Source organism: Ctenopharyngodon idella, chromosome 13 (genome assembly GCF_019924925.1).
Source record: "Ctenopharyngodon idella isolate HZGC_01 chromosome 13, HZGC01, whole genome shotgun sequence".
Taxonomy (NCBI): Eukaryota; Metazoa; Chordata; class Actinopteri; order Cypriniformes; family Xenocyprididae; genus Ctenopharyngodon; species Ctenopharyngodon idella.
The window spans coordinates 29041730-29053988 of NC_067232.1; the positions used below are offsets into that span (position 1 = coordinate 29041730).

At 39.5% G+C, this 12259-nt stretch overlaps 2 protein-coding genes across 6 annotated transcripts in view; both read right to left on the reverse strand.

Moving 5' to 3' along the window:
* LOC127524378 (collagen alpha-6(VI) chain-like) overlaps nucleotides 1-12259 on the reverse strand; it is a 121686-nt gene that overhangs the window by 67381 nt on the left and 42046 nt on the right. The window lies entirely within an intron of this gene.
* Nucleotides 1-12259, reverse strand: part of LOC127524379 (collagen alpha-6(VI) chain-like) — a 56349-nt gene that overhangs the window by 7420 nt on the left and 36670 nt on the right. For 2 of the 3 annotated variants that reach the window (XM_051915799.1, XM_051915798.1), the window contains exons 29-38: nucleotides 7433-7495; nucleotides 7272-7322; nucleotides 6696-6731; nucleotides 6538-6600; nucleotides 6297-6359; nucleotides 6150-6185; nucleotides 6018-6054; nucleotides 5826-5837; nucleotides 5197-5693; nucleotides 399-474 (exon numbers count right to left, since the gene is read on the reverse strand). In XM_051915799.1, coding sequence (XP_051771759.1) covers nucleotides 399-474; nucleotides 5197-5693; nucleotides 5826-5837; nucleotides 6018-6054; nucleotides 6150-6185; nucleotides 6297-6359; nucleotides 6538-6600; nucleotides 6696-6731; nucleotides 7272-7322; nucleotides 7433-7495 — 934 coding nt within the window. The remainder of the gene's footprint in view (nucleotides 1-398; nucleotides 475-5196; nucleotides 5694-5825; nucleotides 5838-6017; nucleotides 6055-6149; nucleotides 6186-6296; nucleotides 6360-6537; nucleotides 6601-6695; nucleotides 6732-7271; nucleotides 7323-7432; nucleotides 7496-12259) is intronic. The other variant, XM_051915800.1, reaches the window with a different exon arrangement.

A 12259-nucleotide genomic window follows, 5' to 3' on the forward strand; every position in this document is an offset into this window, starting at 1 on the left:
GGATTGACTTCTCTGTAATGGATACTTGTTGCTGCCTTAGAATTTGAATAAAATGACATAATTTAGAAGGTAGCATAATTACGGTGCTTACATTTTGAAACAGACTTCACACAAGGAGCGTGCAAACAGAGCCACTGTCACTTTCATTCATTTAATCAATTGATCAAAAGTGACAGTAAAGACATTTAAAATTTTACAAAAGATTTCTATTTCAAACAAATGCTGCTGTTTTGAACTTTCTATTTATCAAAGAATACTAAAAAAACAAATGTATCAGTTTTCAAAAAAAAAAAAAAAAAAAAAATGAAATCAGCATATTAGAATGATTTCTGAAGGATCATGTGACGCTGAAGACAGGAGTAATAAACAGTAGTGTATGTGTCTGCACTGGAGCTTACCAAAACATATGAGGCACTTCTTAATGCGATTCACTCCTCTGCCATCAACAATAATGTAGCTTCTCGTGTCGTCAACCTAAGACAAACATTTGAAGTGAATTAATAACCACTGTACACAGATATGGTTCATGCTTTTTCTTTCCCAGTGACTAGGCCCAGGTGGGAAAATTGAAGAATTCTGTGGAAAAGATTTAATCTGAACTTCCATAAAGAATTCTGACACATCTGCTTGTGAATCATGGGCCTCCCAATTCTGTAGAAATGTAGATTTCTGTGGAAACAGATTCTGTGTGGGCTGTTAACAATTAGCTGGAATCTGTGCTGCTTGTGGGATTTAAACATGGTAAAACGTGTTAAATGGAGCTGAGATGACTCTTATTCACAGTGGTGGACGAAGTACACAAATCAAGTACTTGAGTAAAAGTACAGATATGTTTCATAAAATATTACTCAAGTGAAAGTATTTAGTGCTCCTTTTCAATTTTACTTGAGTGGAAGTACAAAATTACTTGATTTTTAATGTACTTAAGTAAAAAAGTACTGATTGATGAATGTTTATTTTGTAGTTTTATATAGGCCACTTATATAATTTGATTTTATTTTATATTTTATATAATCCTATTGCTCAAAATAATTATGAATGATTATGAATTGTCAAATAGCCAGCACTACTCAGTATGGATGGAAGATTAGTGGATGCAGATACATAATATGTAATGTGTGTTGACAAACAATATAAAAACAGATTAAACATATAGGGCTAAATACAAAACATTTTAAAAAATTGCTGCAGCAGCGGGGAAGATGAACGCGCATGTGTTATTTTAATTGGTGTTAGAGTTGCACGATTCTGGATAAAATGAGAATCAAGATTTTTATTTGTTTCTTTCAAATAGGAATCATGATTCTCCCATGATTCTGAATAGACAACTAAACAAAATTGCGTATAATTATTTACTAGAGGACAAAATATTAATCGCTGCAGTCTATTTAAAAATATTTAATTGATTAATTTAAAAAAAAAAAATGGGTTTGAATGAATGATTTAATGACTCACTCATAACTATTTCACTTGTTTCGTTACTGGATGAATCAATGTTTTTGAACAAATCTTTTCAATGAATCATTCAATGTAAAATACATTTTTACAGTCATTTGTCGCCTCCTAGTGGCGTAACGATGTAATCGATACAACCGTTATTTGAAGCAGCAAGTTAGTTTTAAAATGTGATTTGATCTGTTTGAATCGAGATCGCGATCTGTAGACACATTGATGTGGACGTGTCGCATTAAAGCATTTCAGTGCGCTTAAACAGATCGCCCTTTACAGCAGATTTAGCTCAAAAACAACTGACAGTTGTGACCTAAATATGATTTTCAGTTACAATAATTCATCCTAAAATTCAACATTAGAAGGCTGACTTACTTTTTCACCGTTAGTCGTGCATGCACTCAGAGGATCCTCCAGTTCTTGGCTAATTTTCAGTCAGACAGTGAAATTCATTCACTGGAGACTCACTCTGAACAGATCATTGAATCAGTGAGTTGTTGACTCGAGAACAGCTGCAATATCGTCCAATTCGTGAATGAACTGTTGATGTGATTTGTGAACCGATTTAACAGGATGATTGAAAAGAATCAGTTCGTGCACGAATCGGACACCGCTTTTGTGACTTTGAGCATGTGATGATTTCTTCATTTTAAAATAAGGAGTAACGATATGTTTTATGAAATGTAGTGGAGTAAAAAGTATGATCTTATGCTTTGGAATGTAGTAAAGTAAAAGTAAAAGTTGCTCAAAATAAAAACACTCGAGTAAAGTACAGATACTTGAAAAATGTACTTAAGTACAGTAACAAAGTAAAAATACTTCGTTACTGTCCACCACTGCTTATTCATAGCTGAGAGTGTTAGCAAACGATCCAAAAACCCAATAAACAAACTTCCATGTGGATGTATAGAAGTTTGTGAATGACGGACATTCCACTTCTGTGGAAATCTGAGGGCACAGAAAACAGCAGAAAGTTCCACATTCTTCTAGGGATTTCAAACAAACACAGAATTAAAAATTCTAGATGTTTGTTTATTAGATATTTGAGCTAATTTGTTAATGTTTTCAGCCACCAACTAAATGACGTTTTATTAACAAAATTCGGGAGGAGCAGGTGCAGATAATTTACCTAATTAGCACAAGTGGAAAGCATTCAGCTAATCAACCAACAACAAGAGGTATATATACTGCAGACTTACCTCTGTTCGTTGAGTTTATCAGCATCCCTCCACCACCCCATCTCCTCACTTCTAGTTCTATCTATTTTTACCACATCCGGGGGAGTACTCTGGGTTCGAGCCAAAATTCCGAGCTCGGTGCCCTCCCCCCGGACAGCACGCCAAATACGCATTACTTTTCTCTATCTAATTATACGTACAGTATCTCACAGAAGTGAGTACACCCCTCACATTTTTGTAAATATTTTATTATATCTTTTCATGTGACAACACTGAAGAAATGACACTTTGCTACAATGTAAAGTAGTGAGTGTACAGCTTGTATAACAGTGTACATTTGCTGTCCCCTCAAAATAACTCAACACACAGCCATTAATGTCTAAACCGCTGGACACAGAAGTGAGAACACCTCTAAGTGAAAATGTCCAAATTGGGCCCAATTATCCATTTTCTCTCCCCGGTGTCATGTGACTCGTTAGTGTTACAAGGTCTCAGGTGTGAATGGGGAGCAGGTGTGTTAAATTTGGTGTTATCGCTCTCACTCTCTCATACTGGTCACTGGAAGTTCAACATGGCACCTCATGGCAAAGAACTCTCTTAGGATCTGAAAAGAATTGTTGCTGTACATAAAGATGGCGTAGGCTATAAGAAGATTGCCAAGACCCTGAAACTGAGCTGCAGCACGGTGGCCAAGACCATACAGCGGTTTAACAGGACAGGTTCCACTCAGAACAGGCCTCGCCATGGTCGACCAAAGAAGTTGAGTGCACGTGCTCAGCGTCATATCCAGAGGCTGTGTTTGGGAAATAGACATATAAGTGCTGCCAGCATTGCTGCAGAGGTTGAAGGGGTGGGGGGTCAGCCTGTCAGTGCTCAGACCATACGCCGCACACTGCATCAAATTGGTCTGCATGGCTGTCCTCCCAGACTGAAGCCTCTTCTAAAGATGATGCACAAGAAAGCCCGCAAACAGTTTGCTGAAGACAAGCAGACTAAGGATGTGGATTACTGGAACCATGTCCTGTGGTCTGATGAGACCAAGATAAACTTATTTGGTTCAGATGGTGTCAAGCGTGTGTGGCGGCAACCAGGTGAGGAGTACAAAGACAAGTGTGTCTTGCCTACAGTCAAGCATGGTGGTGGGAGTGTCATGGTCTGGGGCTGCATGAGTGCTGCCGGCACTGGGGAGCTACAGTTCATTGAGGGAACTATGAATGAGCAGAGCATGATCCCTCCCTTCGGAGACTGGGCCGCAGGGCAGTATTCCAACATGATAATGACCCCGAACACACCTCCAAGACGACCACTGCCTTGCTAAAGAAGCTGAGGGTACCTAAACCCTATTGAGCGTCTGTGGGGCATCCTCAAACAGAAGGTGGAGGAGCACAAGGTCTCTAACATCCACCAGCTCCGTGATGTCGTCATGGAGGAGTGGAAGAGGACTCCAGAGGAAACCTGTGAAGCTCTTGTGAACTCCATGCCCAAGAGGGTAAAGGCAGTGCTGGAAAATAATGGTGGCCACACAAAATATTGACACTTTGGGCCCAATTTAGACATTTTTACTTAGAGGTGTACTCACTTTTGTGTCCAGCGGTTTAGACATTAATGGCTGTGTGTTGAGTTATTTTGAGGGGACAGCAAATTTACACTGTTATACAAGCTGTACACTCACTACTTTACATTGTAGCAAAGTGTCATTTCTTCAGTGTTGTCACATGAAAAGATATATTAAAATATTTACAAACATGTGAGGGGTGTACTCACTTCTGTGAGATACTGTATATATGAATTTGTGAAAGTGCAGTACTCATTGTTTGTCTTCACAGTCACTAAATACACCAATCAGGCATAACATTATGAGCACCTTCCTAATATTGTGTTGGTCCCCCTTTTGCTGCCAAAACAGCCCTGACCCGTTGAGGCATGCACTCCACTAGACCCCTGAAGATGTGCTGTGGTATCTGGACCAAGATGTTAACAGCAGATCCTTGCCTTCTTCCGATAGTGCGTCCTGGTGCCATGTGTTCCCCAGGTAAGCAACGCACACGCACCCGGCCATCCACATGATGTAAAAGAAAATGTGATTCATCAGACCAGGCCACCTTCCATTGCTCCGTGGTCCAGTTCTGATGCTCACGTGCCCACTGTTGGCTGTTTCGGCGGAGGACAGGGGTCAGCATGGGCACCCTGACTGGTCTGCAGCTCCATACACAACAAACTGATGCACTGTGTATTCTGACACCTTTCTATCAGAACCAGCATTAACTTCTGGAGCAATTTGAGCTACAGTAGCTCGTCTGTTGACCCTGTCGCCGGTTCATCACTGTTCCTTCCTTGGACCACTTTTGATAGGTACTGACCACTGCAGACTGGGAACACCCCACAAGAGCTGCAGTTTTGGAGATGCTCTGACCCAGTCATCTAGCCATCACAATTTGTACCTAACATCACTAACAGGTACCGTGATGAAGAAATAATCAGTGTTATTAACTTCACCTGTCAGTGCTCATAATGTTATGCCTGATCGGTGTATATTGGCGTATCCACATCCGATGGTTTTCATATCTACCTGCATTGCTCGGCTCACACCGTCAGCAGGTTGTAAAGCGATCACTCCGAGGCCAATGTCTGCCGCCTTGAACTCCAGCATTGCTGTGGCGAGTCTTGATTCATCATTCGATGGCCCGTTTGTGAAGAACACAGCCATCTTCCTCATAAGTCTGCCCTTTCTGGCTCGTTTGAAGACGTTCCGTGCCACGAACAGCATGGCTTGTCCTAAGTCCCTGTTTTTTGTAGTTCTCTCTACAGCGATTGTTCTTAGAGCTTCCAGAAGGGTCTTCTTCTTATGGTGGTCCGCGAAACGGATCAGGTTCCTGGACTCGCTGTTGTAGGAGATCACAGACACCCGAGCTCCCCGTGGACAATTTGTCTCCGCAATGGAAATGTCTTCCAGTAAGGAGAGAGCAGCAGAACGCATCCGCTCGAACACTTCAGAAGATACACCTACAGACATGTCCAAGGCTATCACCAGGTCTGTGGGGTAAACTGGACACTGGAAACGGTTTCCTGAAAGCATTGTTGGAAAAAAAAATTAAATAATCATTCACTATTTGTAAAAAGTTTACGGTTATAAAAGACTTGGAAAGTTATTGATAAATGAGGCATTGAAATGTAGTTAAAATATAAGGCAAAGCATACCAGCGCAGCAAGCTGTGGAGACACAAAATGAAAGATAAAGTTGATGATTTCAAGGTTTAACAAGCTAAATGGCAAATCTAAGAGATCATGGAGAGACAAATAAAATATTTCAATGAAATAATCTTAATGTCTGAAAATCACTAGCAGTCATTCTGCTTGGCATTCTTTGGATATCTGGTGCTCTGAACTTACCGCAGTTTTTGCGTATGTATTCGACCAGGTCACATTCCTTTATGTTGAGAAGAACAGAAAGAAAATAATGAAATTTTATGAACCTAGTACTTAAATACTGTTTAAAGATCATTTATAGTTATAGGAACCTACAGGCATCGGACTGATTCCAGGAAGTCCTTTTTCACCCTAAAAATAAAATTGAGTTTAAGTAAAAAATCAGTACACCTGATTTACATCATTTTGTGAATTAAATTAATATTTATTTAATATATAAGAATGTTTTTGTAAATGTCTGACCCTGTGTCCGTCCATCCCATTTTCTCCCGGAGCACCTGGCATACCCGGACGACCAGCGTTCCCCTGATCACATCAATACATAACACGGCATAAACTTTACAGCATATTGCATACATACAGAACCTTCTCTATAATGTTATTATGCACATACTTTAAAAAAGACAAATAAAATGATTGCCTTGTTGTACATTAACTTTTCAAAAGGTTAATAAATGTACAAAAAAAAAAAATTAAGTTGTACCCGTGTTCCTCGATAACCTTTGTGTCCTTTATTTCCACTGGATCCTTTGGTACCATCCTCACCCTATTATTAATAATGTTATGTTATAGTAATTTAAAATGATTATTATTATCATTTACACAATTACATAAAATGCCTAGTGATGAGCTTTAACACACCTGCAAACCAGGGAGGCCAAAGTATCCATTGTTTCCCTAAAAGCAAATTTATTCTGTTAAATGAATATCCATAAAAGCACACAAACGAAATTGAGAGAGAAAACAAGTTACTGTATTTTCTGGAAAACATGTCACATTACTATTCAAGTCAGATTTTATTATTTTATTAAAATACCAGTAAATAAAATATGATTTTTACAAACATTATAAACACTTTGAACATGTATTTTAGTTATTATTTTAGTTATTATTATTATTTTAGTTCATCTAACGCCACAACAAATCCGTTAAATTTATTTAAAGCAAAACTAATGGCGTGTTGGAAATGAGCTATACAAATACACTTGGGCTCGCAAACTGGGCCAATGAGAGAGTCCAAATGTGTGCTTTGTGTTATGTATGCTGGACGTGATTGCATAAGTTCAAATAAGTTGCTTTGGAATGTACTCTAAGTCATGTTTCAGATGATATAAAGTGACTTATACTCCAGAAAACATGGTAAAATAGAAAAATTAAAGACACTTTTAGGATATGATCTTGAAACAGATTTCCAGTCAATGTACATAACACAGGTACCTTGCGTCCTTTGGGCCCAGCAGGTCCATACCCATCTCTTCCATCTTGTCCCTGATTACATAAAGTCATACATTATTTTGGAAAGTCACACCAAATTATTTCATAAAATTTAGATGGACATTAACAGTCAAAGTCAAAAAAGCACAAATGCACCAACTGACCGGAGGCCCTTTGAATCCCTCTGGCCCCAGCGCTCCCTTGATCCCTGCGTCACCTGGTAGACCCTAAACACAAGCAGGCACACTTGAGCACAAACTTGCCTTAGCAGTATTACATAATATACTGTACACTAACCAGGTTTTTCATTAATTTGGCTAATTAAAGCCAGTCAAACCTTGTAATGCTTCTGGTATTCAGATCTGAAGTGATCACTCAGAAGAACCGCATTAATTCCGGTCAGCTTACATTTCTAGGCTATTTGTGTTTAAAGTAAAAGTTTAAAATGCCCCTCTTATGCTATTTAAAGGTTCCTAATGTTGTTTTGGAGGTCTCCTGTAATAGGTTTACATGCATCCAAGGTCAAAAAACACTTTAATTTTTCTCATACATTGCATAGCACCTCATTTCTCAAAGAGTCTTAAAGCTGTTTGTTTGATGATTTGGTCTCTCTTTGTTTATTTAAATGAATTTTGATAGAAATTTGGTATGGTCAAGTATCAAGTAAAATGTAACCTTGCATTGATAAAGTTAATGTTATTAGTAATTGTTTAAAAATGTCCATGGTAAAACAGAGTTCCAAGGTCATTTTAATTGTCATCAACCAAACCGTATCCACTTTTGATACATAAAAAATGTTTACAGCTGATTAATTTCCCAGTGGGTCATAGAAATTTAGAGCTACTCTGACAAAATTACTGGGGGGCCTGTGTCCCAGTAGTGGTCAAAACTCTAGAAACGCCCCTGAAATAGGTCTACGCACTTTTAAATGACAATGAACTAAACTCTTAAGAATATTTAGACGCTGGAATTGAAGTGTCAAAAAATAATAATGTTGAATAAATAATTAATAAACCTTTGCTAACAAAAAGTGCAAAATAACAAATAGAAAAAAAACAAACACACTTGCAAATGCACAAAAGGCATTTATATGGAGATTTTCCATGTATTTTCCTTGAAAGTAAGGGTGCACACTATTGTTGAAAAACCGTACTTAGCAGTCAGATGTCTATATGAACAAAGGCATAGATGTCTCAGGCCATATCTGCTGCCTAATCCTCTCCAGGGGCCTCATTTACAACCGTTGCGTACGCACAAAACAGGCCCTGAAAGAGGCGTACGCCAGTTCCTACGCATAAGTTGTGATTTGTAAAAACAAACTTGACAGGAACACGCAAACTCTGACCCATGTGTACGAACATTTTGGAGACAGAGCAGTTTGGCGACACCGATGGTGAGCTGAGGGACTGACGGCAGATGAGGGAAAACCACTTTAAATTCTCATTATGAGTCCTAATTATAAATACAGTGCATGTTCACAATAACAGTTTAAAGAAATAAAAGAATGATTTAAACTCGCATGGAAACTCACGTTTTCATTTTGATATACACATTTACATTAATATTACACTTTCACTAATGGCGATAAGCACTGAAATTACAAGCTGTCATTACGCAGAAGTTAAACAAAAAGTATATGAATCTAGATACAGTAGATGTGCTACTTTCGATCACTTTTCCTGTGACACGCTGTTTTAATGACAGCGAGGAGCGCTAGGAGCACAATAATTCTTCTTTAAACTAAACTGCAGATGTTATGACAATATTTTAGTGAGAACAACGATCAGTGATGCACACTTAACTTCGATATTATGGCAGACACTGCTGGATGCGGTGGTCGAACGGTCCGTTGCCCAGTTTGAATAGGTCCAATGATAATATCTTACTGTATAACCACAGCTGCATGGAGGTGTTCATGTCGTGTGAAGGCATCTTCAAACAATTAGCACTTTATTTGAAGGATATAATGAGGAAAACGGTAAGATTTGCACGGTTCCTTTTTAAAATACTTTGTCAGTGACGTGCCGAGTCAGACAATTGTATTTACACTGCAATAAATAAGTAGGCCTATCTGTTTCCACTAAAAACAGCCTGTAAACTTCCTAAAAGATATGTTCACCTTATCAGTAAAACTGCATAAATTTGATTTGAATTGTTTAAAACAATTAAAATACTATTTGGCCAGTGGAAATGAATGAATCAACTCCTATTCTAAAACCTTTATCTGAAGTATTTTATACAATTTTGTTTTTATGTATATTTTGATATATTTATTCTAAAACATAAAAAGGATATTGGATGATTTTTATCAATGTAGTGTATTGCACAAATGGTATTTATAGTCCATATCTAATATTTTCCAATGTCTTGTACCTTTGACATTGTTAACCATGGTGTCACGTGGATGGGAATATGCATGGAAATGATATGCAGATGAGGTTATGCATCATAAGCTCCATATTGACTGGGATTTATAAAGCTTTTGCGCGTACATACACTTTTAGGATGAAATCTACGGAAAGTTTTATAAATGAGGTCCCAGGGGATTGCCACCTTGTCATGGTGAAGAGGCTTGTGTGGTCCTGTGATCCCAAGAGCAATGCCGTCTGGACCTATGCTCCTGGTAAGGCAACCCATGGTGGTAAGGTCAAGGGGGAAGTCCCTGACAAAGAGCAATCCAACCAAGACCTCAGCGGTGGAGCAGGCAGAGGATGATGGCTGGCCTTACGGGAACGTCACAATGGCTGGGAAGGTGGATGAAGGCTGCAGCAGAAAAGGGCCCCCAGTCATCTTGAACTCCATGCCACTGGATTCTGACCCAGTTCTGACAAGGACTATGTGGTGGCTGTCTGTACACCAGTCTCCCCACGCTAAACAAAATCACACACAGGCGTCCTCTTTTGGAAACCACTCTAACATCCTGGTTTAAGTCTTATGGAGACCAGAAAGTGGCGACTGGGGCAGGATTGTGAGATCCGGAAGCCCCTTGTCATAAACTGGCACATTAGATGGTGAGTGCTAGATTCAGTCACTGGGCTCATGGAACGAGGCAGAAAGAGCCCTTTGGCAGCTGCACTCATGACTGAGTAACCCTCTTTAGGATCAACTCTGCTCACCCCACATAGAGAAGGGACTAGAAAAGGTGCCCTAAAAATAGCCTGTCTCAAACCTCTTGACTGGATTACTGCATCCAGAGGGATCACCATTCACAGTCAGAAACACAAAACTATGAACTTTGGAGCCTGGAATGTGCGCACACTGATGGATAGTGCAACCAGTGATAAACCGGAGAGGAGACTACACTTTCTTCTGGAAAGGAAAAGCTGCTGATGAGCCCAGGATAAATGCTGTTGGAAATGCCATTAGGAACCAGCTTATCAGCCACCTCTATGAACTTCCTGTGGAAATTAGTGAGCATCTCATGATGATGCCTGGTGCTCATGACCATCCGCTTCATAGACTATGAAGAGGAAGTAAAAGAGACCTTCTACGCCTGCTTAGATTAGACAATGTCGAGAATCCCCAGGGAAGATAAGATTATTCTCCTAATCGACTTCAATGTCAGGGTTGGCCGGAATCAACACCCCTGGAAGGGCACTACAGGAAAGGAAGGCATCAGGAACATCAGCTCTAATGGAGTTATGCTTCTCAGCAATTGTGCCAAGTATGACCTCACCATCACTAACATGCTCTTTCACCAGAAAAACAAATTTAAGTCATCTTGGAGACACCCCTGCTCCAAACAGTGGCATCTCATCGTATGAGCCAGGGACCGCTGTGACGTGAACGTCACAAGGGCCATGGTCAATGCAGATGATTGCTGAACAGATCATCGCCTCATCCACTCCACAATGTCAATTAAACTCAAGAGGAAGAGGAGAGCTCAAAAGAAGCAGATCTGACCAAGACTGAACCTTGACAGCCTTGATGAAACTGCCATCCAGCAGTGACTTCAGGCCTCTCTTGGGGAAAGCCTCCAACAAGACTACCCTGATGTCATCGAAGGGCACTGGAGTCTGTTAAAGTCTACCATACTTGATATCTGCAAAACCATTCTTGGGTACAAGTCCAGAAAACACCAGGACTGATTTAATGAGAATGACACAGAGATAGAACAACTAATCTCCAAGAAAAGGAAAGCCTTTCGTGCCTGGTTGATGTTACCTGGAAGGCCAAAAGATTTTCTCACTCAAGAGCCAAGGATGTCCTGAGACAGGCAAGGGAGTTAAAGAACTCTTGGTGGACAGAAAAGGCTCTAGAAATCCAGAGACTGGCAGACTCTGGTGAAACCAGGGGCTTTTTCAGTGCTGCCAAGGCTGTCTTTGGTCCAAGCAACCGTGGCCTAAACCCCCTGCGCACAAAGGAAGGGCATGAGCTGCTGAAGGACAATGAGTCCATTAACGCCCGATGGAAGGAGCACCTCCAAGAACTCCTCAACAGTGACAGCTTAACTGAAAGACATTACCAAACACAACCCCAAAGTCCCATCAGAGAAGACATTGTAGTGATTTTGGACTAGCCTCACGCGAGGGCACCACAAATGTAGTTATTTATGGTCTTAGATATTAATATTTTGTATTAATATTAATACTGAGTCAATAAAGAACAATAAAGAACAATCATGGAAGATTGTTGACTGAATTACAATTATATAAATTGGAGGAAGTTCATCATCTGACCAATCTGAACGATTTGTGAGATATCGTTAACTTGTAGAGCCTCTTACTGTATTATCAACACAAGGAAGACACAAGTTCAATAAATGGATTTTATGAATGGATAAAGTGCAAAAAGATTGATAAATGCAAGTGAATGAGTAGGATGTTACTATGGCAGTTACAAGTTAATCTTATGGAAAGATAAACTGTAGTTTCTCTAGAAGAAATAAGGTAAACCTTATTCTGAATTCAACAAATAAACCAAGGGATTATTTGTGTATTAACTAATATCAGCTATGCAAAATCTAATGCAAATCAGATAATCATATACCA